General features: G+C 40.7%; 1 protein-coding gene across 9 annotated transcripts in view; it reads left to right on the top strand.

Moving 5' to 3' along the window:
• The window catches only part of IST1 (IST1 factor associated with ESCRT-III), a 38,816-nt gene extending 13,541 nt beyond the window's left edge, over nucleotides 1-25,275 (top strand). For 2 of the 9 annotated variants that reach the window (XM_043898981.1, XM_043898982.1), the window contains exons 2-10: nucleotides 11,600-11,702; nucleotides 12,113-12,293; nucleotides 13,621-13,708; nucleotides 18,742-18,825; nucleotides 19,333-19,443; nucleotides 20,379-20,579; nucleotides 21,414-21,506; nucleotides 22,520-22,568; nucleotides 23,910-25,275. In XM_043898981.1, the coding sequence (XP_043754916.1) occupies nucleotides 11,615-11,702; nucleotides 12,113-12,293; nucleotides 13,621-13,708; nucleotides 18,742-18,825; nucleotides 19,333-19,443; nucleotides 20,379-20,579; nucleotides 21,414-21,506; nucleotides 22,520-22,568; nucleotides 23,910-24,109 (1,095 nt within the window). In that variant the 5' untranslated portion in view covers nucleotides 11,600-11,614 and the 3' untranslated portion in view covers nucleotides 24,110-25,275. Of the gene's footprint in view, nucleotides 1-11,599; nucleotides 11,707-12,058; nucleotides 12,294-13,620; nucleotides 13,709-18,741; nucleotides 18,826-19,332; nucleotides 19,444-20,378; nucleotides 20,580-21,413; nucleotides 21,507-22,519; nucleotides 22,569-23,909 lie in introns of those variants that run through there. The other 7 variants (XM_043898977.1, XM_043898979.1, XM_043898980.1 and 4 more) reach the window with 6 other exon arrangements.
• The last annotated feature ends 486 nt before the right edge of the window (nucleotides 25,276-25,761 follow it).

The following is a 25,761-nucleotide window of genomic DNA, read 5'->3' as shown; positions in this document are numbered from 1 at the left end:
TATTTATATTACTTGTCTTTTGATAGAAATTCCAAATTACATCTTTCTGAGGTAGATTTGGTTTTAGTGTTAGTCCAAATTCCTTAGATTTGAAAAGAGTTTACATATAGGTGTTGACTAAAAAATACGCACAACTTGAGAGTTGCCCATTAAGTTTTGTTTGGGATAAAATGAGAACTGCAGTCCAGGAGACAGCACCTCAGTTCTGAGAGACTGTTCTAAGGCAGCAGGAGGGGAAATGAGGCTGTGAACAAGTTTGTAACAAAGGGAGCAGGCAGTTTGAACATCAAAGATGAGTTTATCAAGTTGAGTTTTGCATTCTGTGTATGGGAAGAGGCAAGCCTGTGGATGCACTGAATTCATTCCTTCCATATGCACCTCATCTACCCAGGGCCAAATTCTGTTTTCCTTGTTCACCTGAAGGAGTGGCAGATGGCTGCTTTTTTGCATCAACATCCCCCATCCCCTGCTTAGCAGTCACCATGGGGGTTGGCAGCATCTGTTGGATGGCAGTTTTGGGAGCCCTCATTCACATTTGGAGGCCAGAAATCGCTGATGGCCATGACATTTCTTGTTTATTGATACGGCAGGAGGTATTTTAATTTCCTAGCACCTCCCCATGGTAATAGTTCTTCTCTGTATTCTTGGCACCTCTCCTTAATCTCTTCAGCTTCTGTTATGTCCACACCGTTTCTGTCCTTTATTTTGCCCATTTTTGCATGAAACTATACCAAAAAAACTGTACAAAAAAGATCTTCATGACCCAGATAATCATGATGGTGTGGTCACTCATCTAGAGCCAGACATCCTGGAATGTGAAGTCCTGGGCCTTAGGAAGCATCACTATGAACAAAGCTAGTGGAGGTGAAGGAATTCCAGTTGAGCTATTTCAGATCCTAAAAGATGATGCTGTGAAAATGCTGCACTTGATATGTCAGCAAATTTGGAAAACCCAGCAGTGGCCACAGGACTGGAAAAGGTCAGTTTTCATTCCAGTCCCAAAGAAAAGCAGTGCCAAACAAAGAAACTCAAAACTGCCACACAGTTGCACTCATCTCACACGCTACTAAAGTAATGCTCAAGATTGTCCAGGCCAGGCTTCAGTAGTACATGAACTGTGAACTTCCAGATGTTCAAGCTGGATTTAGAAAAGGCAGAGGAACCAGAGATCAAATTGCCAGCATCCGTTGGATCATCGAAAAATGAAGAGAGTTCCAGAAAAACATCTACTTCTGCTTTATTGACTGTGCCAAAGCCTTTGACTGTGTGGACCACAACAAACTCTGGAAAATTCTGAAAGAGATGGTAATACTAGACCGCCTGACCTGCCTCTTGAGAAACCTGTATGCAGGTCAGGAAAAACAGTTAGAACTGGACATGGAAGAACAGACTGGTTCCACATCGGGAAAGGAGTATGTCAAGGGTGTGTATTGTCACTCTGCTTATTTAACTTATATGCAGAGTACATCATGAGAAACGCTGGGCTGGATGAAGCACAAGCTGGAATCAAGATTGCTGGGAGAGATATCAGTAACCTCACATATGCAGATGACACCACCCTTGTGGCAGAAAGTGAGGCAGAACTAAGGAGCCTCTTGATGAAAGTGAAAGAGGAGAGTGAAAAAGTTGGCTAAAAGCTCAACATTCAGAAAACTAAAATCATGGCATCTGGTCCCATCACTTCATGGGAAATAGGTGGGAAAACAATGAAAACAGTGAGAGACTTTATTTTGGGGGGCTCCAAAATCACTGCAGATGGTGATTGCAGCCATGAAATTAAAAGACACTTACTCCTTGGAGGAAAAGCTATGACCAACCTAGACAGCATATTAAAAAGCAGAGACATTACTTTGCCAACAAAGGTCCATCTAATCAAAGCTATGATTTTTCCAGTAGTTATGTGTGGATGTGAGAGTTGGACTATAAAGAAAGCTGAGTGCTGAAGAATTGATGCTTTTGAACTGTGGTGTTGGAGAAGACTCTTGAGAGTCCTTTGGACCACAAGGAGATCCAACCAGTCCATCCTAAAGGAAATCAGTCCTGAATATTCATTGGAAGGACTGATGCTGAAGCTAAAACTCCAGTACTTTGGCCACCTGATGTGAAGAGCTGACTCATTTGAAAAGATCCTATTGCTGGGAAAGATTGAAGGCGGGAGGAGAAGGGGATGACAGAGGGTGAGATGGTTGGATGAGCTACTGAACTGAACATGGTTAAAATTTCAGATAGGGATTTAAGCCGTGAGCTTTCAGAACCAAATCATCTTCCTGAAACAGCACCCATTAGAGGATTCATCTAGTATACAAACACAGCATTCAGTTTGAATTATAGCACAGGTGCCCCCTTGAGATGCTGTAAGGATCAGTTCAGTCGCTCAGTCGTGTCCAACTCTTTGTGACCCCGTGAATCGCAGCACGCCAGGCCTCCCTGTCCCTCACCAACTCCCGGAGTTTACTCAAACTCATGTCCATCGAGTCGGTGATGCCATTCAGCCATCTCATCCTCTGTCGTCCCCTTCTCCTCCTGCCCCCAATCCCTCCCAGCATCAAGGTCTTTTCCAATGAGTCGACTCTTCGCATCAGGTGGCCAAAGTATTGGAGTTTCAGTCCTTCCAGTGAACACCCAGGACTGATCTCCTTTAAGATGGACTGGTTGGATCTCCTTGCAGTCCAAGGGACTCTCAAGAGTCTTCTCCAGCACCACAGTTCAAAAGCATCAATTCTTCGGCGCTTTCTTCACAGTCCAACTCTCACATCCATACATGACCACTGGAAAAACCATAGCCTTGACTAGACGGACCTTTGTTGGCAAAGTAATGTCTCTGCTTTTTAATATGCTGTCTAGGTTGGTCCTAACTTTCCTTCCAAGGAGTAAGCGTCTTTTAATTTCATGGCTGCAATCACCATCTGCAGTGATTTTGGAGCCCAAGAAAATAACGTCTGACTGTTTCCGCCGTAAGGATATTAAGGGCCATACGATTTTGTAAGACAGCTTTTCTTATCGCAGAGACCTCAGAGTTTCGTGGGCTAATAGCCTGGTTGCATTAATCATTTAATGCCTTTGTTTGAATTTTGGTAAGGCTTCAATGTGAGAAATAACATTTTCCAGTCCTATGGAAGGTGCAAAAATAGCTGCTAAGTGATTATACCAGTGAAATAGTGATCTCTTGGTCCATCAAGTTTGTATTGATGGTAAATTTGCTGGAGTCATATCTAAGTTTGTACATAAGTGGCCTTGAACCCAAGGGAGTCCTGAAGTACACTTTCCTAGACAGTCTGGTAGAAGCCGGGGTCATAGATTGGATCCACAAAGCCATTTAGTTCTGTTAAGTGCCAGCCAGTGTATTTCTGGTCTTCTGATGCAATCTGTTGCATATCACTCACTGTCTTTTACGAGAAATGGTACATTGGCAGTTTTCGTAAGACACCCAGCCTAATTTTCTAGTGCTATTAGGTTGATTATCTTTGGTATGATTTAATTGGTTTCAGCATAAGGGTGGCCTTTAGGATAAACGATCATAGCCTGGTATTAGCCAGATAAACCCATCCCATAACTGAGGAAGCATCCCTCTTAATAGTTTAGAGTTTACTTTATCTTTTTAAACTAGGATTTAGCCTGTTGCTCTTGTTGAGCTTGAGTAACCTTAAGGGAAAATTCATATTTATGGCCAGGGTCGGAATAAGTATGTTTGTTTGGCAAAATGAGTTGGTCTTACCTAATGATTATCAGTAGTAGCCCAGAGAGAGCTATAATTCCTTTCTTCTAAAATAAACTTTGTAAGAGCCAGCCAATCAGAGCCTTGGAGGGAGAAACCCACCAAAGTAAACTAGAGGTACTGGATGCAGGTAATTGACCACAACCCAACAATATGATTGATTTATAAAATGTGCTTCAGATCATGCCCATGATAGAAAAACATTTGATTCATGTGTAAAAGTCCAAAAAACCAGGAAGAAAACGTTATGAACAACCATACGAATCAGATCCAGATCTTGGATCAGCTGTCTACTTCTGATGTTGTCGTCTTCACCGAAGAGTTGATGCTTTCAAACTGTGGTGTTGGAGAAGGCTCTTGAGAGTCCCTTGGACAGGAGGGTGAGCAAATCAGTCAGTCCCAAAGGCAATCAACCCTGAATATTCATTGGAAGGACTGATGCTGCAGCTCCAATACTTTGGCCACCTGATGCAAAGAGCTGGCTCATTAGAAGAGACCCTGATACTGGGAAAGGTTGAAGGCAGGAGGGGAAGAGGATGACAGAGGATGAGATGGCCGGATGGCGTCACCAACTCAATGGACGTGAGTTTGAGAAAGCTCCTGGAGTTGGTGAAGGACAGGGAAGCCTGGCGTGCTGCAGTCCATGGGGTCACAAACAGTCAGACATGACTCTGAACAACTGAACAACAATGGCCTGGGGCATATCTTGTGGTTTTGTTTATAGTTTTATAATTAAACAAGCCTGTTTCATTGAACACTGCTCCAATAGCTTTCTTTAACTTACAGTGGCCTCCTAGAGTTTCCTAGGTTTCCTTCTCTATTTATAGTCCCCTGCTGTGACTTCATGAGAAACACTGGGCTGGAAGAAGCACAAGCTAGAATCAGGATTTCGGGGAGAAATATCAACAACCTCAGATATGCAGATGACACCACCCTTATGGCAGAAAGTGAAGAGGAACTAAAAAACCTCTTGATGAAAGTGAAAGAGGAGATTGAAAAAGTTGGCTTGAAGCTCAACATTCAGAAAGCTAAGATCATGGTATCTGGTCCCATCACTTCATGGGAAATAGATGGGGAAACAGTGTCAGACTTTATTTTCTTGGGCTCCAAAATCACTGCAGATGGTGATTGCAGCCATGAAATTAAAAGACGCTTACTCCTTGGAAGGAAAGTTAGGACCAACCTAGATAGCGTATTAAAAAGCAGAGACATTATTTTGCCAACAAAGGTCCGTCTAGTCAAGGCTATGGTTTTTCCAGTGGTCATGTATGGATGTGAGAGTTGGACTGTGAAGAAAGCGCCGAAGAATTGATGCTTTTGAACTGTGGTGCTGGAGAAGACTCTTGAGAGTCCCTTGGACTGCAAGGAGATCCAACCAGTCCATCTTAAAGGAGATCAGTCCTGGGTGTTCACTGGAAGGACTGAAACTCCAATACTTTGGCCACCTGATGCGAAGAGTCGACTCATTGGAAAAGACCTTGATGCTGGGAGGGATTGGGGGCAGGAGGAGAAGGGGACGACAGAGGATGAGATGGCTGAATGGCATCACCGACTCGATGGACATGAGTTTGAGTAAACTCCGGGAGTTGGTGAGGGACAGGGAGGCCTGGCGTGCTGCGATTCACGGGGTCACAAAGAGTTGGACACGACTGAGCGACTGAACTGAGCTGGGACTTCTACAACTACTTGTATAACTATCGTCTATCCCTATCATGATTGATAATTTAGATTTTGAATTCAGATGCACTTAGATTTTATTCTGAACTCTTACCACTTAGTTGCTGGCTGATCTTGGGCAAGTGCCTGGTAGAGTAAATGACAGCCCTAGTTGCTCTTTTTTCTGCCTGTCTTTCTGCTTCCCATCTATCTCTGGTTATGAATGCCTTCAGAACAAGGATACCGTATGGATCTAGGCAGCACAGAACCTACTGTAGCAGCTGACATCTTCTGATTTTTGAATTGACGTTTTCAGTTTAGGATTATGAGACAGGTGGCATAAAATGTAATTAATGTCATACTTCAACTGTGTTGAACTTGTGTTTCTCATAAAACTTCTTGTTCTCTCTGGTACCTGGATTTTAGATGCATCACTCCCTCTGCACAAGATAGTCACACCATGTTTTTACTTTATGAATTTTGTTTGTCCTTCAGGACTTGGCTTGGGCTTTTCCTTCCTTCCCTTAGAAAGAATTCTGTAACATCCCTGGGTAGATTACATGTCTTTTCAGTAAAGTAGGTTTCTAATCTTGACACTTGACATTTTGGGCTAGATATTTTTTTGTTTGGGGCAGAGGCATGATCCTATTCATTGTAGGATGTTAGCATCTCTGGATGCCTACTATATATGCTAGTAGCATCTTCTCCAGTCATAACAACCCAAAAGTCTTCAGTCATTGCCAAATGACTGTGGGCAAAATAATTTTCAGTTGACACCTCGTCTAGAGGTATGGTTCTTAGCAAATAGTATTGTAGTTGCCAGATTTTCTTAGCTGTTTTTTCAAGTAGAATGTAAGTTTCTCTGATCACAAGGACTGTGCCTTTTTCTTTTTTTAATCTCCAACATCTAGCCATTGTCTGTCATAATCAGCAATATTTGTTAAATGGATTTAACATAATTTAGCATAATGCATCCCAGATATTTACCATTGTAAACTGGAGCTTGGATTAATTATTAAATGAAGGATGAAGGATTCTGAAGGGCAGTTTCACAAAAAGAAGATAGTATGTCTGCCTGTGTATAAACCAATAACCACTATTCCTAATGTTCCTCCTTACATTGGGTATCTTTTTTGGTTTGTCTGTCCTTTGGTTACTTTGTTAGACCTAGCTCCCTCCCCCCCCCCCCCCCATCTTTAAAGATGTATATTTTATTGAAGTATAGTTGTTACAATGTTTCAGGTACACAGCAAGGTGATTTGGTTATACAAATACACGCATATTATTTTTGAAATTGTTTTCCATCATAGGTTTTTATAAGATACTGACTAGTTCCTTATGCTGTACAGTAAACCTTTGTTGCTTGTCACATAGCATAACTTTTTAAATTAGAAATCTAGCATTCTATTCATACTAAAACAGGGGGAATCAGAACGTCATAATTTTTAGTTAGGCAAAATTAATAACTATTCTAGTATATATATATTATACATATGTATAGGTATACAAAAGCTTTTCTATTCATTTCTGTTGTTTAGTGCTTGTAGGTCTTTGGTATACATTTCTTACCAAGCTTCACTTGATAAAGCCTTGAGAAAATAAAAAAAAAAAAAAGAGATGGAGTTATTGGAGAACATAAACTAAATGAAATGGAAGCACTGAATATGAAGTAGAAAAAGTGAAACAAACTAGCTAAAAGTAAAAGATAATCATATACCAGTTGTTTTAAAACATGACTGCTCATTAGAGACATACCTGGAGCTCTGAAGGAAAAAAGCAATATCTGAGCATTTGTGTATTTTTCAAAAATTTCAAGATAATTCTGGTACGCATCTGGATTTTAAAAAGTGATTACAGATTTTTCTGTTAGATCCTAGTTTTGGTGATATGACTTCCCTGGTGGCTCAGATGGCAAAGCGTCTGCCTACAATGCAGAGACCTGGGTTCGATTCCTGGGTCAGGAAGATCCCCTGGAGAAGGAAATGGCAACCCACTCCAGTATTCTTGCCTGGAGAATCCCATGGACAGAGGAGCCTGGTGGGCTACAGTCCATGGGCTTGCAAAGAGTCAGACACGACTGAGTGACTTCACTTTCACTTTGGTGATATAGTTGTATTATTTTTCTGTTGACCAATCATGATAAAATAGTATTAAGTGAGTAATAGTTACATAATCACAATAGTAAAAGATGTTTATCAGTTTTCACAATCAATAGCCAGACCCCCCCCCCCAAAAAAAAGGATAATTACAGTTGCAAGCCATAATGGAAACATGATTAACTCTACAGTATAAAATAATTACATACAATTTGGGTGGGGGGATCAGGCAGAGTGATGTATGTGGTAAGTGGAAGTGCATACATGCACATGTTTTCATTCACCCAGCCAGCCTCTATCTTTTGGTTGGTGCATTTAACCCATTTACATTTAACGTGATTATCTACATTTAAAGTGGTTATCAATATGCATGGTCTTAGTTCTTAATTGTTTTAGGTTTATTTTCTGTAGCTCTTTTCATTCTCTTGTGTTTCCTGCCTAGAGAAGTTCCTTTAACATTTGTTGTAAAGCTAGTGGTGCTGGATTCTCTTAACTTTTGCTTGTCTGGAAAGCTTTTGATTTCTCCATCAAATATGGAGAGACTTGCTGGGTAGAGTATTCTTGGTTGTAGGTTCTTTCATCACTTTAAATATATCACCCAGTTCCCTCTGGTTTGTAGAGTTTGTTGAGAAGTCAACTTGATAGCCTGATGCGAGTTCCTGTATATGTTATTTGTCATTTTTCCCTTGTTGCTTTTAATATTTTATCTCTGTCTTTAATTTTTGTCAGTTTGAATACTCTGTGTCTTGGTGTGTTCGTTAGGTTTATCCTTTCTGGGACTCTGTGTGTTTCCTGGACTTGATTGACTATTTCCTTTGCAATATTAGGGAAGTTTTCAGCTGTTATCTCTTCTAATATTGTCTCAGGTCCTTTCTCCCTCTTGTCTCCTTCTGGGACCCGTTTAATGCGAATGCTGGTGTGTTTAGTGTTGTCCCAGAGGCCTCTTAGGCTGTCTTCGTTTCCTTTTATTCTTTTTTCTGTATTTTTCTATGGCAGTGATTTCCATCATTCTGTCCTCCAGGTCATTTATTCATTCTTCTGACTCAGTTATTCTGCTATTGATTCCTTCTAGTGTATTATTCATCTGTTTGTTCTTTAGTTCTTGTAGGTCTTTGATAAACATTTCTTACATCTTCTCAATCTTTGCCTCTGTTCTTTTCCCGAAATCCTGGATCATCTTCACTATCATTATTCTGAATTATTTTTCTGGAAGGGTGCCACTTCATTTAGTGGTTTTTCTGGGATTTTATCTTGTCCCTTCATCTGGGACATACCTTTCTGCTTTTTCATCGTGATTAACATTCTGTAATATGGTTTTTGTTTTACCTACTGTGAGACTGTGCTTATTCTTGCTTCTTCTGTCTGCCCTCTGATTGATGAGGCTAAGAGGAAGGGACTGGCAATGGGAAAAAGTAGGTCTTGCTCAATAAAGCTTTAATCCAGTTATCTGCTGATGGGTAGGGTTCCTTCCCTTCCTTGTAGTTGTCTGGCTTGTGGGTCAATGGGTTCTCTTGTTGTTCAGTCATTGTTGTCCAACTCTTTGTGACTCCATGGACTGCGTCATGCCAGGCTTCCCTGTCCTTCACCGTCTCCCAGAGCTTGTGCAGACTCATGTGCATTGAGTCAGTGATGCCATCCAACCATCTCATCCTCTGTCATCGCCTTTGGCCTTCAATCTTTACCAGCATCAGGGTCCAAGGAGTGGGCCCTTCACATCAGGTGACCAAAGTATTGGAGCTTCAGTTTCAGCATCAGTCCTTCCAGTGAATATTCAGGACTAATTTCCTTTAGGATTGACTGGTTTGATGTTCTTGCTGTCCAGAGGACTCTCAAGAGTCTTCTTCAACACCACAGTTGCAGAGCATCAATTCTTTGACACTCAGCTTTCTTTATAGTCCAACTCTAGCTTTGACTAGACGGATCTTTGTTGGCAAAGTAATGTCTGTACTTTTTAATAGGCTGTCTAGCTTTGTCATAGCTTTTCTTCCAAGGAGCAAGTGTCTTTTAATTTCATGGCTGCAGTCACTGTCTGCAGTGATTTTGGAGCCCAAGAAAATAGAGAAATAGTCTGTCACTGTTTCCATTGTTTCCCCATCTTTTTGCCATGAAGTGATGGGACCGGATGCCATGATCTTTGTTTTTTGAATGTTGAGTTTTAAGCCAGCTTTTTCACTCTCCTCTTTGACCTTCATCAGGAGGCTCTTTAATTCCTCTTCGCTTTCTGCCATAAGGGTGGTGTCATCTGCATCTCTGAGGTTATTGATGTTTCTCCTAGTATTTCGTATGATGTACTCTGCATATAAGTTAAATACGCACGGTGACAATATACAGCCTTGATGTACTCCTTTCCCAGTTTGGAATCAGTCCATTGTTCCATGTCCGATTCTAACTGTTACTTCTTGACCTGGATACAGGTTTCTCAGGAGGCAGGTAAAGTGGTCTATTATTCCTGTCTCTCTAGCTATAAGAGGGTTTACACCAAGGGGGACCTTCCCATGCTCCTATCCCTGTGGTCAGCCCCTGCTGACCCACACCTCCACAGGAGGCCCTCCTCCACTAGTAGTTAAGTTTTGGTTCAGTCTCCTGTGTGGTCACTGCTCCTCTCTTCTGGGTCTTGCTGTGTGCAAAATTCTGTTTGTGCCCTCCAAGACTGGAGTCTCTGTTTCCCCCAGTGCTCTGGAAGTCCTATAATCAAATCGCACTGGCCCTCAACGCCAGATTCCCTGGGGATTCTCCAGGCTGGGAATCCTGAAATGGGGCTCAGAACTTCTTTGGTATTATTGTTCTGCAGTCTGTGGGTCACACACCTGGTGGGTATGGGATTTGATTTTATTGTGATTGCACCCCTTCTACTGTGTTAGACCTAGCTTTTGTTTGGATGTTGGGATTCACTGATGGGTCAGTGGGTAAAGAACCTGCCTGCCAATGCAGCAGACACAGGAGTTGCGGGTTCGATTCCTAGGTCGGGAAGATGCTCTAGTGTAGGGCATGGCAACCGACTCCAGTATTCTTGTCTGGAGAATCCCATGGATTGAGTAGCCTGGCGGGGTACAGTCAAAAGGGTCACAGAATTGGTCTGGACTGAGTGACTTAACACTTTCGCTTTTCACTTTTTGTTTGGATGTTACGTTTTGAAGTTCATGTTTACAATTAATGGAATAAATAGTGCTGTGTTCACACAGAATGCATAGTGGTCAGTGCACAGTGCTACACCCTAAAGTCTTGTGGATGCCACAGGGGTGGTTTTGTTGACGGTAACTCTGCTCTTCAGCAAAAGTCTTGGTAAATAATAGCCTTCTGTTGTCGAATTTATTTTATTTTGGTTTTTGTTCTTAGTTTTAACTGAAGTATAGTTGATTTACAGTGTCAATTTGTGCTGTACAGCAATGTGATTCTTGTACATATATACACTTTCTTTTTAAAATTCTTTTCCATTATGGTTTATCATAGGACATTGAATTTAGTTCTTTGTGCTATACAGTAGGATCCTTGTTGTTGAATTTTATATTAATAAAGTTTTTTTTTTTTAGCTTTTTACCCCTTTGTATATTTCTTTATGAGTAGATATTAATGATATTTCTGTTATCTTGGGCTGTAGCTTTTTCTAAAGGTTGAGACTTAGTAGGAGGATTTGATGAGGACTTAAGGTGGTAATATTTTTGAATTTGGGTATAAATTTGATAATCTCTTCTTATCACTACCTTTGTGTTTTATGGGAGAAGTAGGAGGCCTTCCTGCTTCTGTTTTCATCACCGTACTCCTATGCCAGTACATAGATTAGATACTCATTTCATCCATCATCAAGTTCTCTCATCTCTGTGTTCAAAATAGATCTCAATGCAATCACTTCTGCCATTACTGCTGACTGTCCCATCCTAAGCTGTTTTCATCTTTTGTTTGGACTGCTCTAATAGCCTTGTCCTTGGTCCTCTTACTTCCATTATTATCCTACCCCAATCAGTTCTCCACACTACAGCCAAATGACCTTTAAAAAATGTGAGTCACATCATGTTATTTATCTGAATTTAAAAATTATTCTGGTTTATAATGTGAAATAATTCACTATCTTACTGGTCTTAATTCCTGAACTAATTTTGACTTGAAAGTCATTGTGCTTCTTATCTTTTCCCAGGAGGAACAACACAGCATGCTGGGCTCTGGATTTAAAGCTGAGCGTTTACGAGTCAATTTGAGATTAGTCATAAACCGTCTTAAACTGTTGGAGAAAAAAAAAAGTGAGTAGTGCGTGTTTGCCTTCCATTTTTTTTTTTCCCCAGAATACATCGTTGATTCCTAGCACCCTATTATTAGCTCTTTCAGGCTAGCAGTCTGAAGTCTTAGGGACCCTATATCCTCTAAGTTTTAGATACATTTCTGCTGTCTTTCGTGACTAGTTAGACTGAATCACTTTGTAACAGGGAAAGGGACATACTCTTTTCTATGGAATAGATAAAATGACTACACAAACACTGTTCTCACTTAGACAAGGTAGCAAATTCTAGAATAGATGAGACTACGTTTGCTAAGGAAGGGTGAGCTAGGATATAGTAGAAACACCGACTTTTCTCTTTTGGGGTGGATGTCTGCCTGCAGGCCAGGGCCCATGTACTACAGCTGTGTGACTGGAGTGGGATTTGTGCTTTAGCGGAATTGGCCCAGAAAGCAAGGAAAGAGATTGCGGACTACCTGGCTGCTGGGAAGGATGAACGAGCTCGAATCCGAGTGGAGCACATCATTCGAGAAGACTACCTTGTGGAGGCCATGGAGATCCTGGAACTGTACTGTGACCTGCTGCTGGCTCGATTTGGCCTCATCCAGTCTATGAAGTAAGCTGTTTTGTCCTTTTTTTCCCTTCATTGAGGTGTAGTTGATTTCGGAAGAAATTTCACGTATTTAGTGTGTGCAGGTGTACAATTTGATGAATTTGGGCATAGGCATATATATACCTATACACTTCATCATATGTTAAAAAAGCAGTCGTCATCTCCAAAAACTTCCTTATATCCCTTTTTTTGATAAGAACACTTAACATAAGATCTGCCTTAAACAGTTTAAAAAATTTTTTTTATAAAAAAATTTATTTTTGGCTGCTCTGGGTCTTTGTTGCTATGCATGGGCTTTGTCTAGTTGTGGCAAGTGAGGGCTGCTCTCTAGTTGCAGTGCTCCGGCTTCTCTTTGTGGTGGCTTCTCTTGTTGCAGAGCATGGCCTCTAGAGCTCGTGTGCTTAGTAGCTGTGGCACACGGGCTTGGTTGTTCCGTGGCCTGTGAAATATTCCGGGACCAGGGATCAAACCTGTGTCCCCTGCATTGGCAGGTAGATTCTTAACCACTGGACCACCAGGGAAGTCAGTTCTTAAAACATTTTTGAGCACTCAGTACAGTACTGTTTAACTGTAGGCATAATGTTACTCAGTAGACCTCTAGATCTTTTTCATTTTGTAGAACTATGATGAAGTAAGGTATTTTGATTTGAAGATTAAATCACATCACCTCTGGAATTTGAGAAAGGAGTGATACTGGCCTCTTCCTGTGTGTGGGGAGCTAGCACTCGGGGACTATCACTTCATGTACCCAACGACATTTTTCTTACTATTCACTTGAAGGCCTGACCTCAGTGTAGACAGCTGTTGAAAATGTGCAGTCTGAAATCAAGAGGCTTGAGTTTGAGCCTTGGCTCAACCATTTGCTGACTTTGTGACCTTGGGCTGGTTTCTTGGTTTGAGATTTTCCCCCAAAATTGGATGACAGAAATGGCTATAAGCCTATAGTTATTGTGAGGTTCCAGTGAGATTTGTGGCTCAGACGGTAAAGCATCTGCCTACAATGCGGGAGACCCGGGTTCAATCCCTGGGTCGGGAAGATCTGGAGAAGGAAATAAATGGCAACCCACTCCAGTATTCTTGCCTGGAAAATCCTATGGATGGAGAAGCCTTGTAGGCTATAAGTCCATGGGGTTGCAAAGAGTTGGACATGACTGAGAACTTCACTTTCACTTTTCACTTTCAGTGAGATTTGTGAAATTGCCTTAGAGGAAGCTATCAAGTGTATGATACAGATGAAGGGGTTTTTTTTTTTTTTTTTTTTAAGGGGTTTTGTTTGTTTGAAAGAATATTAAATTTTACTGATTTCCGCCCCCCCCCCCCACCTTAATAGGGAGTTAGATTCTGGTCTGGCTGAATCTGTGTCTACATTGATTTGGGCTGCTCCTCGACTCCAGTCAGAAGTGGCAGAGCTGAAAATTGTGAGTACAACCAGTTTCAGTGATGCGTGTAGTTTTTCCTGTTGTTAGAAAGGTTGGTTTATATATGTCAACGTCTGCTTACTTGACCAGGTTATTTTGTACCCTTCTCATGCTGCCTTTGAAAAAGGCTTTGTGAAATTGTTCATAGAATGGAACTGTTCATAGAGTAGAACAGTGTTTTCTAGACTTGAATAGTTTTTCTAAGGGGCAAAGTTACATATAACCCATGTTTTGTCTTAAATTACTTTTATTATAATGTCATTTAAGTATGTTTTTAAACAAATGTAAATCAGTAGAGTTACAGTAATATTAAGGGAACAGATGCTTTGTTTCATTCATTTGTTCCAGAAGTATTTATTGAGTCAGTGTTGTGCAGTGGTGAGTAAACTGTGACACCAGTCTTACTCCTGTAGCTTAGAGTCTGGGGGAAGAGACAGGCATTAACTGAAAACTTACTGCAGCAACATGGGTGTGGTACTGACTGCTCAGGCACAAATGCCGTCCAGCTGCGGTCTTTCCTGTCTTCTCCGTCTTTGCCAGTTATTCACTTGGATACTGTCTCAGTCTCATTTCCCACCTATCATAAAATTTCCTTGTCCTCTGTATATTTTTATTTTTTTAAGAGCTCTTTTTATGTCTCTGAGTATCTATTTTTTAAATAGTCTATTTTTTTGGTTGTTGTTGTTTCATGGCTTCACTGTCTTCTAACTCTAGGAATATTATAGTCCTTTGTAAGCTTTTCTTGTTTCTCTAATGTTTACTTCTGTTTCATAGATTTAAACTGTTTTTATAGTAGAGGCTTTTCTGAAAGGTTTGGTGGCTTGGCCCTTGGCTATTTATTAAAGACTGAGGTACTGAAAATGGATTGGAACCTCTTATGCGCTTAGGTGGGTCTTAATGCCAGATGCCAATTTTTTTTGTCTCCCTTTTTTTTTCTTCCAGTTTTAATGGGATATAATTGAAAATACAGCACTGTATAAATTTAAGGTGTACAGCATAATGATTTGACTTATATCATGAAATGATTATCACAATAATTTTGGTAAACATCCATCATCTCATATTGTTTAGATGTTAGTCGTGTCTGACTCTGTGACCCAGAGGACTGCAGCACGCCAGGCTTCCCTGTCCTTCACTATCTCCTGGAGTTTGCTGAAACTCATGTCTATTGAGTTGGTTGAGTATTGAGCCATCCAACCATCTCATCCTCTGTCACCCCCTTCTTCTGTCTTCAGTCATTCCCAGCATCGGGGTCTTTTCCAGTGAATTGGTTCTTTGCAAAAGTACCAAAGTGGCCAAAGTACTGGAGCTTAAGCTTCAGCATCAGTCTTTCCAATGAATACTCAGGACTGATTTCCTTTAGGATTGACTGGTTTGATCTCCTTACTGTCCCAGGGAATCTCAAGAGTCTTCTCCAGTACCACAGTCCAAAAGCATCAATTTTTTCGTGCTCAGCCTTCTTTATGGTCCAGCTGTCACATCCGTACATGACTGCTGGAAAAACCATAGCTTTGACTGTATAGACCTTTGTCGGCAAAGTGGTATCTCTGCTTTTTAATACGCTGTCTAGGTTTGTCATAGCTTTTCTTCCAAGGATCAAGCATCTCGTCCATCCGGGCATTTTGCATGATACACTCTGCTTATCAGTTAAATAAGCAGGGTGACAATATACACACTTGACGTACTCCTTTCCCAATTTTGAACATTGTTCCGTGTCTGGTTCTAATGGTTGCTTATTGACTTGCATATGGGTTTCTCAGGAGGCAGGTAAGATGGTTTGATACTCCCATCTCTTTACGAATTTTCTAGTTTGTTGTGATCCACACAGTCAAAAGCTTGGGTGTAGTCAATGAAGCAGAAGTAGATGTGTCTCTGGAATTCTCTTGCTTTTTCTATGATCCAGCAGATGTTGGCAGTTTGATTTCTGGTTCCTCTGCCTTTTCTAAATTCAGCTTATATATCTGGAAGTTCTCAGTTCATGTACTTTTGAAGCGTAGATACAAAATTAAAGAAATAGAAAAGAAGTTAGTTTTTTGAAGTGAACTCTTTACAGTTTACTCTCAACAATTTCATGTATAACATACAGCAGTGTTAGTTATATTTATCATGTTGTACATTGCATCTCTAGTCCTTATTTATGATTTTAAAATTAATTTTTATTGGAGTATAGTTGCTTTACAGTGTTGTTTGTTTCTACTATACAGCAAAATGAGTCAGCCATGTGTCTACATACATCCTGCCCCCTGCCCCCCCTTTTGGACTTCCTTCCTATTCAGGTCACCACAGTGCATTAAGTAGAGTTCCCTGTGCTATACAGTACGTTCCCAATAGTTATTTGTTTTGTATAGAGTATCAATCCCAGTCTCCCAATTCCTCCCATGCCCTGCCCTTTCCTCCTTGGTAGCCATATACTTGTTCTCTACCTCTGTGTCTCTGTTTCTGCTTTGCAAATAAGATCATCTATACCATTTTTCTAGATTCTACATATGTGATTAATATATGATATTTGTTTTTCTCTTTCTGACTTTATTCATTGTTTATGACACTCTAGGTTCATCATGTCTCTACAAATGACTCAACTTCGTTTCTTTTTACGGCTGAATAATATTCCATCGTATCTGTATACCAATATCCATTCCAAAATTCATGGACATTTAGGTTGCTTCCATGTCCTAGCTATTTTAAATATACTGCTGTGAACATTGGGTACATGTATCTTTTTGAATTATGGTTTCCTCTGGGTTTATGTCCAGTAGTGGGATTGCTGGGTCAAAGGGTAGTTAGTTCTGTTTTAGTTTTTTAAGGACTCCCCATACTGTTTTCCATAGTAGTTGTATGTATTCACACTGCCACCAGCAGTGTAGGAGGGTTCCCTTTTCTCCACACCTTCTCCAACATTTATTGTTTGTGGATTTTTTTTTTTTTTGGATGATGGCTATTCTGACCATGGTAAGGTGATACCTTATTGTAGTTTTCATTTGCATTTCTTTAATAATTAGTGATATTGAGCATCTTTTCATGTGTTTGTTGGCCTTCTTACTTACAACTGGAAGTTTGTAGTACCTTTTGACTGCCTTCATCAATTCTCTAACCACAAATCTGATCTCTTTCTTTATGAGTTTGTTGCATGTTTGTGTGTTTCTTTTTTAAGTGTAATTGACCTACAGCACTATGTTGTTCCTGTTACACAATTTAGTGATTTTTCTGTACATTTCAAAATGATCATGATAATTCCATTTACGATATGTCACCATACAAACAGAGTAGTTATTGACTATATTCCCCAAGCTGTACATTTCCTGCTCATGACTCATTTGTTTTGCAAATGGAACTTTGTATCTCAAATCCCTCTATTTCCTCTTCCTGCTCCCCTCTTGTAACCACCTTATCTGTAACTGTTTCTGTTTTGTTTGTTCATTTGTTTTGTTTTTTAGAATTCCACTTACAAGTAAGATCACATTATACTGTATTTCTCTGACTTATTTCACTTAGCATAATAAATACCCTACAGGTCCATCCATGTTGTTGCGAATTGCAAGATTTCATTTTTTTTTTAATCGGTGAGTAATATTCCATTGCATATGTGTACCGCATCTTTATTCATCTATTGATGGTCACTTGGGTTGATTTCATATCTTGGCTGGTGTAAATAATGCTGCAGTGCGAATAGGTGTGCATATGTCTTTTCTAATTAGTGTTTTCATTTACTTTGGATAAATACCCAGGGGTAGAATTACTGGATCAGATAGTAGTTGTTTTTAATCTTTTGAGGAATCCCCATACTGATCTCCATAGTGGCTACACCAATTTACATTCCCACCAACAGTATATGAGTGTTCCTTTTCCTCCATATCACCACCAACACTTAATTGGTGTTTTTTTTAATGATAGCCTTTCTGACAGGTGTGAGGGATATCTCATTGTGGTTTTGATTTGCATTTCCTTGATTAATGATTTTGAGCATCTTTTCATGTGCCTGTTGGCCATCTGTAGGTGTCTTTGGAAAAATGTCTACCTGCCAGTTTTCTAATTGGATTGTTTTTTTGGTGCTGAGTTGTATTGAGTTCTTTGTATATTTTGGATAATGACCCCTTATCAGATACATTGTTTGTGAATACCTTCTCCCACCAGTAGATGTAGCCTTTTTATTTTGTTGATAGTTTCTTTCACTGTACAGAACTTTTTTAGTAGGATATAGTATCATTTGTATATTGTTGCTTTTGTTTCTTGTGCCTGAGACATACCCAAAAGAATATTTCTAAGACCAGTGTCAGAAGAGTGTACTGCCATATTTTTTCCTAGAAGTTTTATGGTGTCACATCTTACATTTAAGTCTTTAATCCATTTCGAATTCATTTGTATATGGGTTGAGAGAGCAGTGCAGTTTTCCCAATATCATTTATTGAAAAGGTTATCTTTTTCCTGTTCTTGCCTCCTTTGTTGTAAATGAATTGCCCATGTAACTATGGGTTCATTCTTGAATTCTCCATTCTGTTCCATTGATCTGTTTGTTTTCTTTGTTTATGTGTGTGTGCGTGCCAGTACATAGTGTTTTGATGACTATGCTTTTTAGCATAGCTTGAAATCAGGGAGCATGATACTTCCAGCACCAATTCATTGTTGGATAACTTAAACCATTTCTCGAGGGCCTCCAGACTGTCAGGAGCTAGTTTTCCTTTCCTTGGGTTGGTCGTATTCCTCAGAGAGAAATTTTCCTATCTTATACATGGAAGATATAAGCTAGCTGCATTTTTGAGAGCATGGGGGAGAAGGAAGCCCAAGGTATCATTCTCTTGGAGGAGACTTTCATTTAATTCTCCTGTTCCAGTAGCTATTTCTGGTCTCTGCTGTGCAGTTCAGTGGATGGATGAATAAACAAATAACTAAATGAATTAATATGTACCTTTTAAGGCTTTGCAGGTGCAGTCTTTTGGAAATCCTGAGTAGAAGCGTGTTTGCTGTTGATAGGAGGAAGCTTGAAGCCCCCTGTAGGAGTGGTTTCCATTTTTATTTGCTGTTCTTTTTCTCTGTAGGTTGCTGATCAACTCTGTGCCAAGTATAGCAAGGAATATGGCAAGTTATGTCGGACCAACCAGATTGGAACTGTGAATGATAGGGTAATGAATGTACTTGTTAAACATGGACCAGTGGGTGGGATGGGGGCAGGTTATTTTACTGCCTGCAGTGTTTCTAGTGGGTATCATTGTAATGTAGCATTCATTTAAGATTGCACATTTCATAGATAGAAGGCTGTCTGGCAGTGCAGTCAGTCAATTCCTTAACGCTGCCTGACACCTCTGATTGTGAAGCTCTGTCATCCTGCATCATTCCTGATTCTGTCCCTTGTGCCACTTGTGATATATGGAGGTAGAAGTGAGGTGGGGAGAAGGATTGGTGAATTCAGATGTGGAATGCCAGTGTCAGTCTTTGGGTGTAAGTAACCAGAGAATGTGAGACATAGATGCATGTTGTGCTCTGTGACTGAAGAAAAGAATAGCTGGTTGGAACTCTTCTTTTCTCTCCATTGACTTGTAAAATGAGAGAAACAAAGTTTTAAAGTGATATAGGATAGGCTTAGGCTGGTTTATATAGATGCATGTTAACCCTGGATCTTTCACTTACAGTTAATGCACAAACTGAGTGTGGAGGCCCCACCCAAAATCCTAGTGGAGAGATACCTGATTGAAATTGCCAAGAACTACAATGTGCCCTATGAGCCCGACTCTGTGGTCATGGTGAGTTTAGAGTCTTTAGAATACAACAGAAAATGAGTCTTTCTAGATTACTGTCTTTGAAAAAGAACCGTATTCTTTGCAGTCAAGTTTGTGTGTGGGAGTTGAAGTCTTTATCCAGTTAGTGCTTTTGGGGTAGCAATAAATAAGCCTGCGTCTCTCTCACAGTATGTTTAAGGATCAGAAGAGATGAATGACCAAAAGCACTTTGAAAAGGTACAAACTTTGATTCAAATATAAAATGGCATTATTGCTACTTTTCAGTGAAGTTCAAGGAACTGGGTAGCAAGGAAAGCCCCAAGACCCAGAACAGATCTTGAAACATTTTTTGGGTGCCTGCCCTGTGCCCCAGAAAGCTGAGAATACAGAAAAGATATAAACAAGGCCACTGTCCTAAAGAGGCTTAGAGTGAAAGGCAAATATGGAAACAGTAATTCAGAGGTTAAGGTTGATGGGGGATAGTAGATGTTTTGGTGTGCTGCTCAGACAACCCTCCCCCCGCCCCAGTTACAGACACACTTCAGGACAGAAGCATTTATTCCCCCATCTCTTTGATGACTGGTGGCTCGCACAGCTGAGTGTCCCTCCAGCAGTGGCCCTCTTGAGAGAGAGCTTCCTTACCCAGGGTTTTTGCTGGGGGCAGCTTGTATTTATTTGGGGGGATTAAAGACTGCCCCTTTGCCCCAGTTGGGAACATGTGCTGTAGGCCCGTCCAAGTCCCAGAACTCTCTGGGGGAATTAGCCAAGCCCTCTGTTGTGAAGGAATGGCAGCCCACCTTCTTACTTTGCTTAGGCCTGCTTCCTTCATATCCCCACAGGTCTCTATCCCAAGAGATCTCTCCAATAAACTTGAGTCATGCTGATCTCCATCTCGGAGCTCCCTGGGGAAACTAGCCTGTGACAGGGCCTGATGATACGGGTTTCTTTCTTTTTCTTAGGCAGAAGCTCCTCCTGGAGTAGAGACAGATCTTATTGATGTGGGATTCACAGATGATGTGAAGAAAGGGGGCCCTGGAAGAGGAGGTGGAGGCGGCTTCACAGCACCAGTTGGTGGACCTGACGGAACAGTGCCAATGCCTATGCCCATGCCCATGCCATCTCCAAACACTCCTTTCTCATACCCGCTTCCAAAGGGACCTGTAAGTATACATACGAATAAGTGTGGATGTGAACTCTAGAAAATGTAGTAGATGACAAGCTGGTTCTGTGAATGCACCCAGGAATTGTAGGTTATCTAGAAGATTTTAGCCTTAACATTTGGTATAATTTATTGATTATACTGTGGAAAAAAATAGCATTGGGATTTGGAGAAAGTCTTCGTTAACCTACAGGTAATGAAGCAGGAAAATCTAGAGAGATGGTGCTAGAAAAAACTTCATGTAGGTTTTCTGGGACTTGTAGGAATACTAGTAGCTTTTTCCAAAATTGAATAATCATCACTTATTACCAAGTAGAAAAATATCCATTGTAAACACGAAGATGAAAGTCACTGCTAGTAAGAAAGTCTGGGGACTTTCCTGGTAGTCCAGTGGTTAAGACTCAGCTTCCACTGCAGGGGTGTAGGTTCATTTCCTGGTTGGGGAACTACGATCCCACATGTAGTGTGGCATCCCCCACCTCCCCAGAGAAAGGGATAGTAATCGCCGTTTGTGAATATAAAAGCAATTAGTAATTTGATAGTCTTTTGGCTGCAGATCTTTAAAAATCTAGAATCTTCCTGATCACATGTTGTCATGTCCTTTTAGGCACTTTTTTCTTTTGGGGCTCTTGAATACACATATTAAATACCTATCTTAAATATATATTATTCAATATAATTCAATACCTATCTTAAATATATATTATTCAATATGAATATATTCACATTGAGAAAATATTTGTATACACACATATTTATTTCTCTCTTCCCATATACACACTTCAAAAATTGCAGATGGGGCAGTGTCTCTTATGTTGCCTTTCTTTTCTTGCAGTCGGATTTCAATGGATTGCCAGTGGGAACTTATCAGGCCTTTCCCAATATTCATCCACCTCAGATTCCAGCAACTCCCCCATCGTATGAATCTGTAAGTGCCTGAGCCTTTTATAAGCAGCAGGAGAGTGAATCCCAGGAAGAGAGAGCAAAATAATGGCCACAGGGAAGGCAAAGTTTTGATCAACTCCTAGTACTGGCATTGCTGTATGCTTTGGATTTTTGTGTTGCTTTTAATATTACCCTGGAAATGGGGCGTGGTGGTGGCGGCAGCATCATTGGTGGCAATGCTTTGTCTGCAGTTAAAAGCCCAGGAATCAGAAAGGAGCTGCAGATCCTAGAAAGTTCTAGTGGGGCACTTAACTAGGCTGAGAATCATTTTGACCTGGTATAGTCTTGATGGTAGAATATAATTAAAATACCAGTTTTATAAATTCTCAACACATTATAAAGGAATAACAGCCAGATATTTGTTTAGTAAATTTTGGCCTATAGCATTAATTTTATTTTAGTCTTATACTTAAAACTTGCTGGTATCAGTAATATGCTAATGATGCCTTGAACTGTAAATGGTTGTCACGGCTTTGGTTCAGAATTAGATGACTTTCCTGCCAGCCTTCTTTCCTTATCTAGGGAGATTCCCCTGTTCCTGAGCTTGCTTAGTGTCCTTTGCTTTGGTTTTTACATTGGGCCTGAATTTTTATGTTTTGGCTTTGCACGCATTGACGCTTTGCCCACAACTATTCCTAGGAAGGAAGTAGATGATCTTTGTTAGTATTTGAGGACTTGGTTCTTGGAGGTGAATGTGGTGGTTTAGAATGCTTTCTCACTGTCTGGAAGGTGAAGGTATCAGATTAGAGAGAGATGTTAACAACGTGGTAAAAATTTTCTTTTCCTCTGCTTGGCAGTTAAAGACTTCAACATAGTATCTGTCCGGTGGGAAGGAGATCAGGAAAGGAGTACAGGGGGGCAGAGGGGCAGTTTCTTGGAGCAGGTTTGTTGATTTTGCTGAGCAGCTTAGCTTTTGCCACACACATGGGCCTATACCATTACCTTCACCAGTGAGGCCATTGCTTTCTCTTCTGGTAATGATCTCTTGTGTTTCAGGTTGATGACATTAATGCTGATAAGAATGTGTCTTCTACACAGATTGTTGGTGAGTGTGAGTCAGAAATCCTTTGAAGGTTTTCTCAGTACTGTTGTTTGCTGTTTTCTCATCACTTTCCTTCGTCAGATTGTTTTTATGCTTGTGGGATTCTACCCACATGCCCCACTCTCCCCAAATGCAGTATGGTGGAAACAAAACTAAGGATTTCCCACTTCCAAAGAGAAAAGGTCTATTCTGCCTTCAAGGAATCTCCCAAATTACCTTTTCCTGTTAATGGTTATCATTATTGTCACTTTCTAGTTGTCCATCACCCTCAAGTTCTTTTTTATTTTTTACCCTCAAGTTCTTTATGTTCCTGCTGCTTCAACTGCCACTGTGCTTGGAAGTACCAAAAAAGTTTTTAAATTTGGGCATTAAAGAGGGGGAAAGAGGCATATATCATGAGTGAATGGCTTAGTGATTTTTCACAAAGCATGTTCATGTAGCCATTCACTGAAAAACTACTACCAGCACTCCAGAAACCCAGAGTTGGGGGGTACTTTAAAAAACATTTTAAAACCTTTTATATTGGGGTGCAGCCAATTAACAATGTTGTGACCGTTTCAGGTGAACAGTGAAGGGACCCAGCCATTCATACACATGTATCCATTCTCCCCAGAGAAACATACCTCAATAAAACCGTCTCCAATTTTTAAAAGTATAATTTATGTACAAAAAAAATATAGAAATGTATATTACCATTTTTTAGGTGTATCTACACATACATCATGTAACCACCACCTTAGTAAAGAGAACATTTCCATCACCCCAGAAAATTACCTTGTGTTCCTTCCCAGTTAGTTCCACTCTAGAGGCAAGCACTGTTCTTATTTTCTACAACTACAGTTTAGGTTGCCTGTTCTAGAACTTCAATAGAAACTGAAACATATAGTAGGTAGAGAGCATGATGATTTTAACTTGTATAAAATGGAAGATTAGAAACAAGATCACATTCTATTACATCAGACAGTATGGATGTTAACATTCCTTATAAATTCTTTTGCTCTTCCCAATAGAATTCTAGTACCACTCCTTGGAATTCCTTATTACGGGAGCAGACCTTTGTGAAAGGGGACAGTCCGTTTAAATGAATCCTGTGTACCTAAGCCCTATGCACCACACTTTGACTTCTCCTTAAACTTTTTCTCACTGTAGGAAAATAAAACATATATTCAACTATAATTAGAAAATGTAGCTGTTAATTGTCCTGAAAATTTTTATTGACTTTTAGAATTATTTTTTTTAAAAGCAGTGTTTCCTTCAGTAGTTTATTTTTTCCTGCCAAAGGCCATGATGGGCTTTGAGCCGTTTTTCTGGTATGTGTAACACTGTGCTCCTTACTCTGATTAGGTCCTGGGCCCAAGCCAGAGGCTCCTGCAAAGCCCGCTTCGAGGCCCACAGAGACCTACGACAACTTTGTGCTGCCAGAGTTGCCGTCTGTGCCAGACACACTCCCAACTGCATCTGCTGGTGCCAACACCTCAGCATCAGAGGACATTGACTTCGATGATCTTTCCCGGAGATTTGAGGAGCTGAAAAAGAAAACATAGGCCTCCTAAACCAGGCAAGGTCCAAGTTCTGGGAGTTGAGACTGAGCAGTTTTTCCTTGTAACAAAGAATCTCCATGAAATTGTTTTACCTGTTAACCATCACTGAGCACACTCTCCCTCTGGGCTCTCTTCCTGCTCTACCAGACTCTGCTGCTTTCCAGTTCTCCATTGCTCCCAAGAGACTACCAACTGGGGATGATGAGGTTGGAGCAGCTGGCTCCTGGCAGCCTTTCTTGTCCGTTTCCTGTCAGTGTGATCCCAGGTTCTCTCCTTCCTGTCCTACCATCCCTCCACAGGGCAATGAGAAGGTGAAATCATTTTGGGGAGAGAGGGCTGGATGGTGGTGGAGAGGACTTCCTGAAGCATCTCAGCTCTGTGCTGAGGTTCCAGACTTAGAAACAAACCCTCTGTACAGAGGGATTTGTGGTGAGTGAGATTCAAGGCCAAGGTGTGTATTTTCACACTCTAACATGAATGGGGAAGAGAAAAAAATGGCTCAGGAAGCCATTATAACAGTTCTCAGAAGCTGGGTCTTCTCGTTGACATGCACACTACTCCTTGCTGCAGGGCACTGTTCCATCTGGATCCAGTTGCAAAGTTTATTTGGAAAGTTGAAGGCCTCTCATAGTTCTACTGGATTCTCAGGGAGCCCTCTGTGGCCTTTGCTTTACTGAGTGCTATGTTTCCCTTTTAATAGAGGGCAGCACTGTGTAAATTCCTGTTTTTTCCCCATGGCATTCTGTTGAATTGCATTTGGCTATGTACTGAGCAGAAGTCACCAGTCAAGGCTAAGGTGGGCTTCCAGTAGCCTTAATTAGAAATATTCAAGTCTCTTGAGTAGTGAGCTGGAAAGCCTACAGATTATTGAAGAGGGATTCCTGTTTTCATTTGAAGACTTTATGATCAAGAAAACCTCTACAAACTGATCTCAAATTTTTGGTGCCCATATGGCTCTAATTGTTTTGCTGCTTCCCTCAACGGATGAGACTAACCCTTTTGCCCCCTAGCTAAGGCCATCTTTCCCCACAAGGGTGGCGTTGGGATCAGAAGACATGACTTCGGCTTCTGTGTGGTAAATCTGTACATAGTCTATTCAAGCAACTTTAATGTTTTTGGTTGATTTGTATCATGGCTCAGTAGCTGCTAATAAAGTTAAAAATATTGTGCCCTGGTTTCTCCCACTGTTTGGGTAAAATGATGAGGGGCAAATTCAGCTTTTAGTGGAGAGTATTTTAAGCAAGCACAATACTGGGTACACGCCACACCTGACTTCTGCTCTCTGGGTAATGTGGACGGACAGCTGGGGAGTAAGAAGCCCAGATAGTCATCTGGGAGCTGGCATGGTTACTCCTCTGTGACAGTGCTCCCCCTGAGCCAGATCTCGTGCTTGTGTCTTTGATTGTAAAGTTGCAGTGAGCTTGCTTGTGTCTCATGTTTTTGGAACATGAATGGTAAGTGCTCTCTAACTTGCTGCTGGGCAGCAGAGTTGGTTCATCCTGCATCACCCTTGTAGTGTTAACCCTTTTCTGGTAGTGCCAAGGGGATTTTTGATTCTTCACTAGGAAAATTAACCAAGTATACTATAAACATTTCCCAAAGTACACCATGCAAAGATCAGTGTTAATATACTCAGAAGTAATGAGCCACGTGAG

The sequence above is a fragment of the Cervus elaphus genome, chromosome 4 (genome assembly GCF_910594005.1).
Source record: "Cervus elaphus chromosome 4, mCerEla1.1, whole genome shotgun sequence".
In the NCBI taxonomy this organism is placed as follows: domain Eukaryota; kingdom Metazoa; phylum Chordata; class Mammalia; order Artiodactyla; family Cervidae; genus Cervus; species Cervus elaphus.
This window is presented reverse-complemented; position numbering and strand designations above follow the sequence as displayed.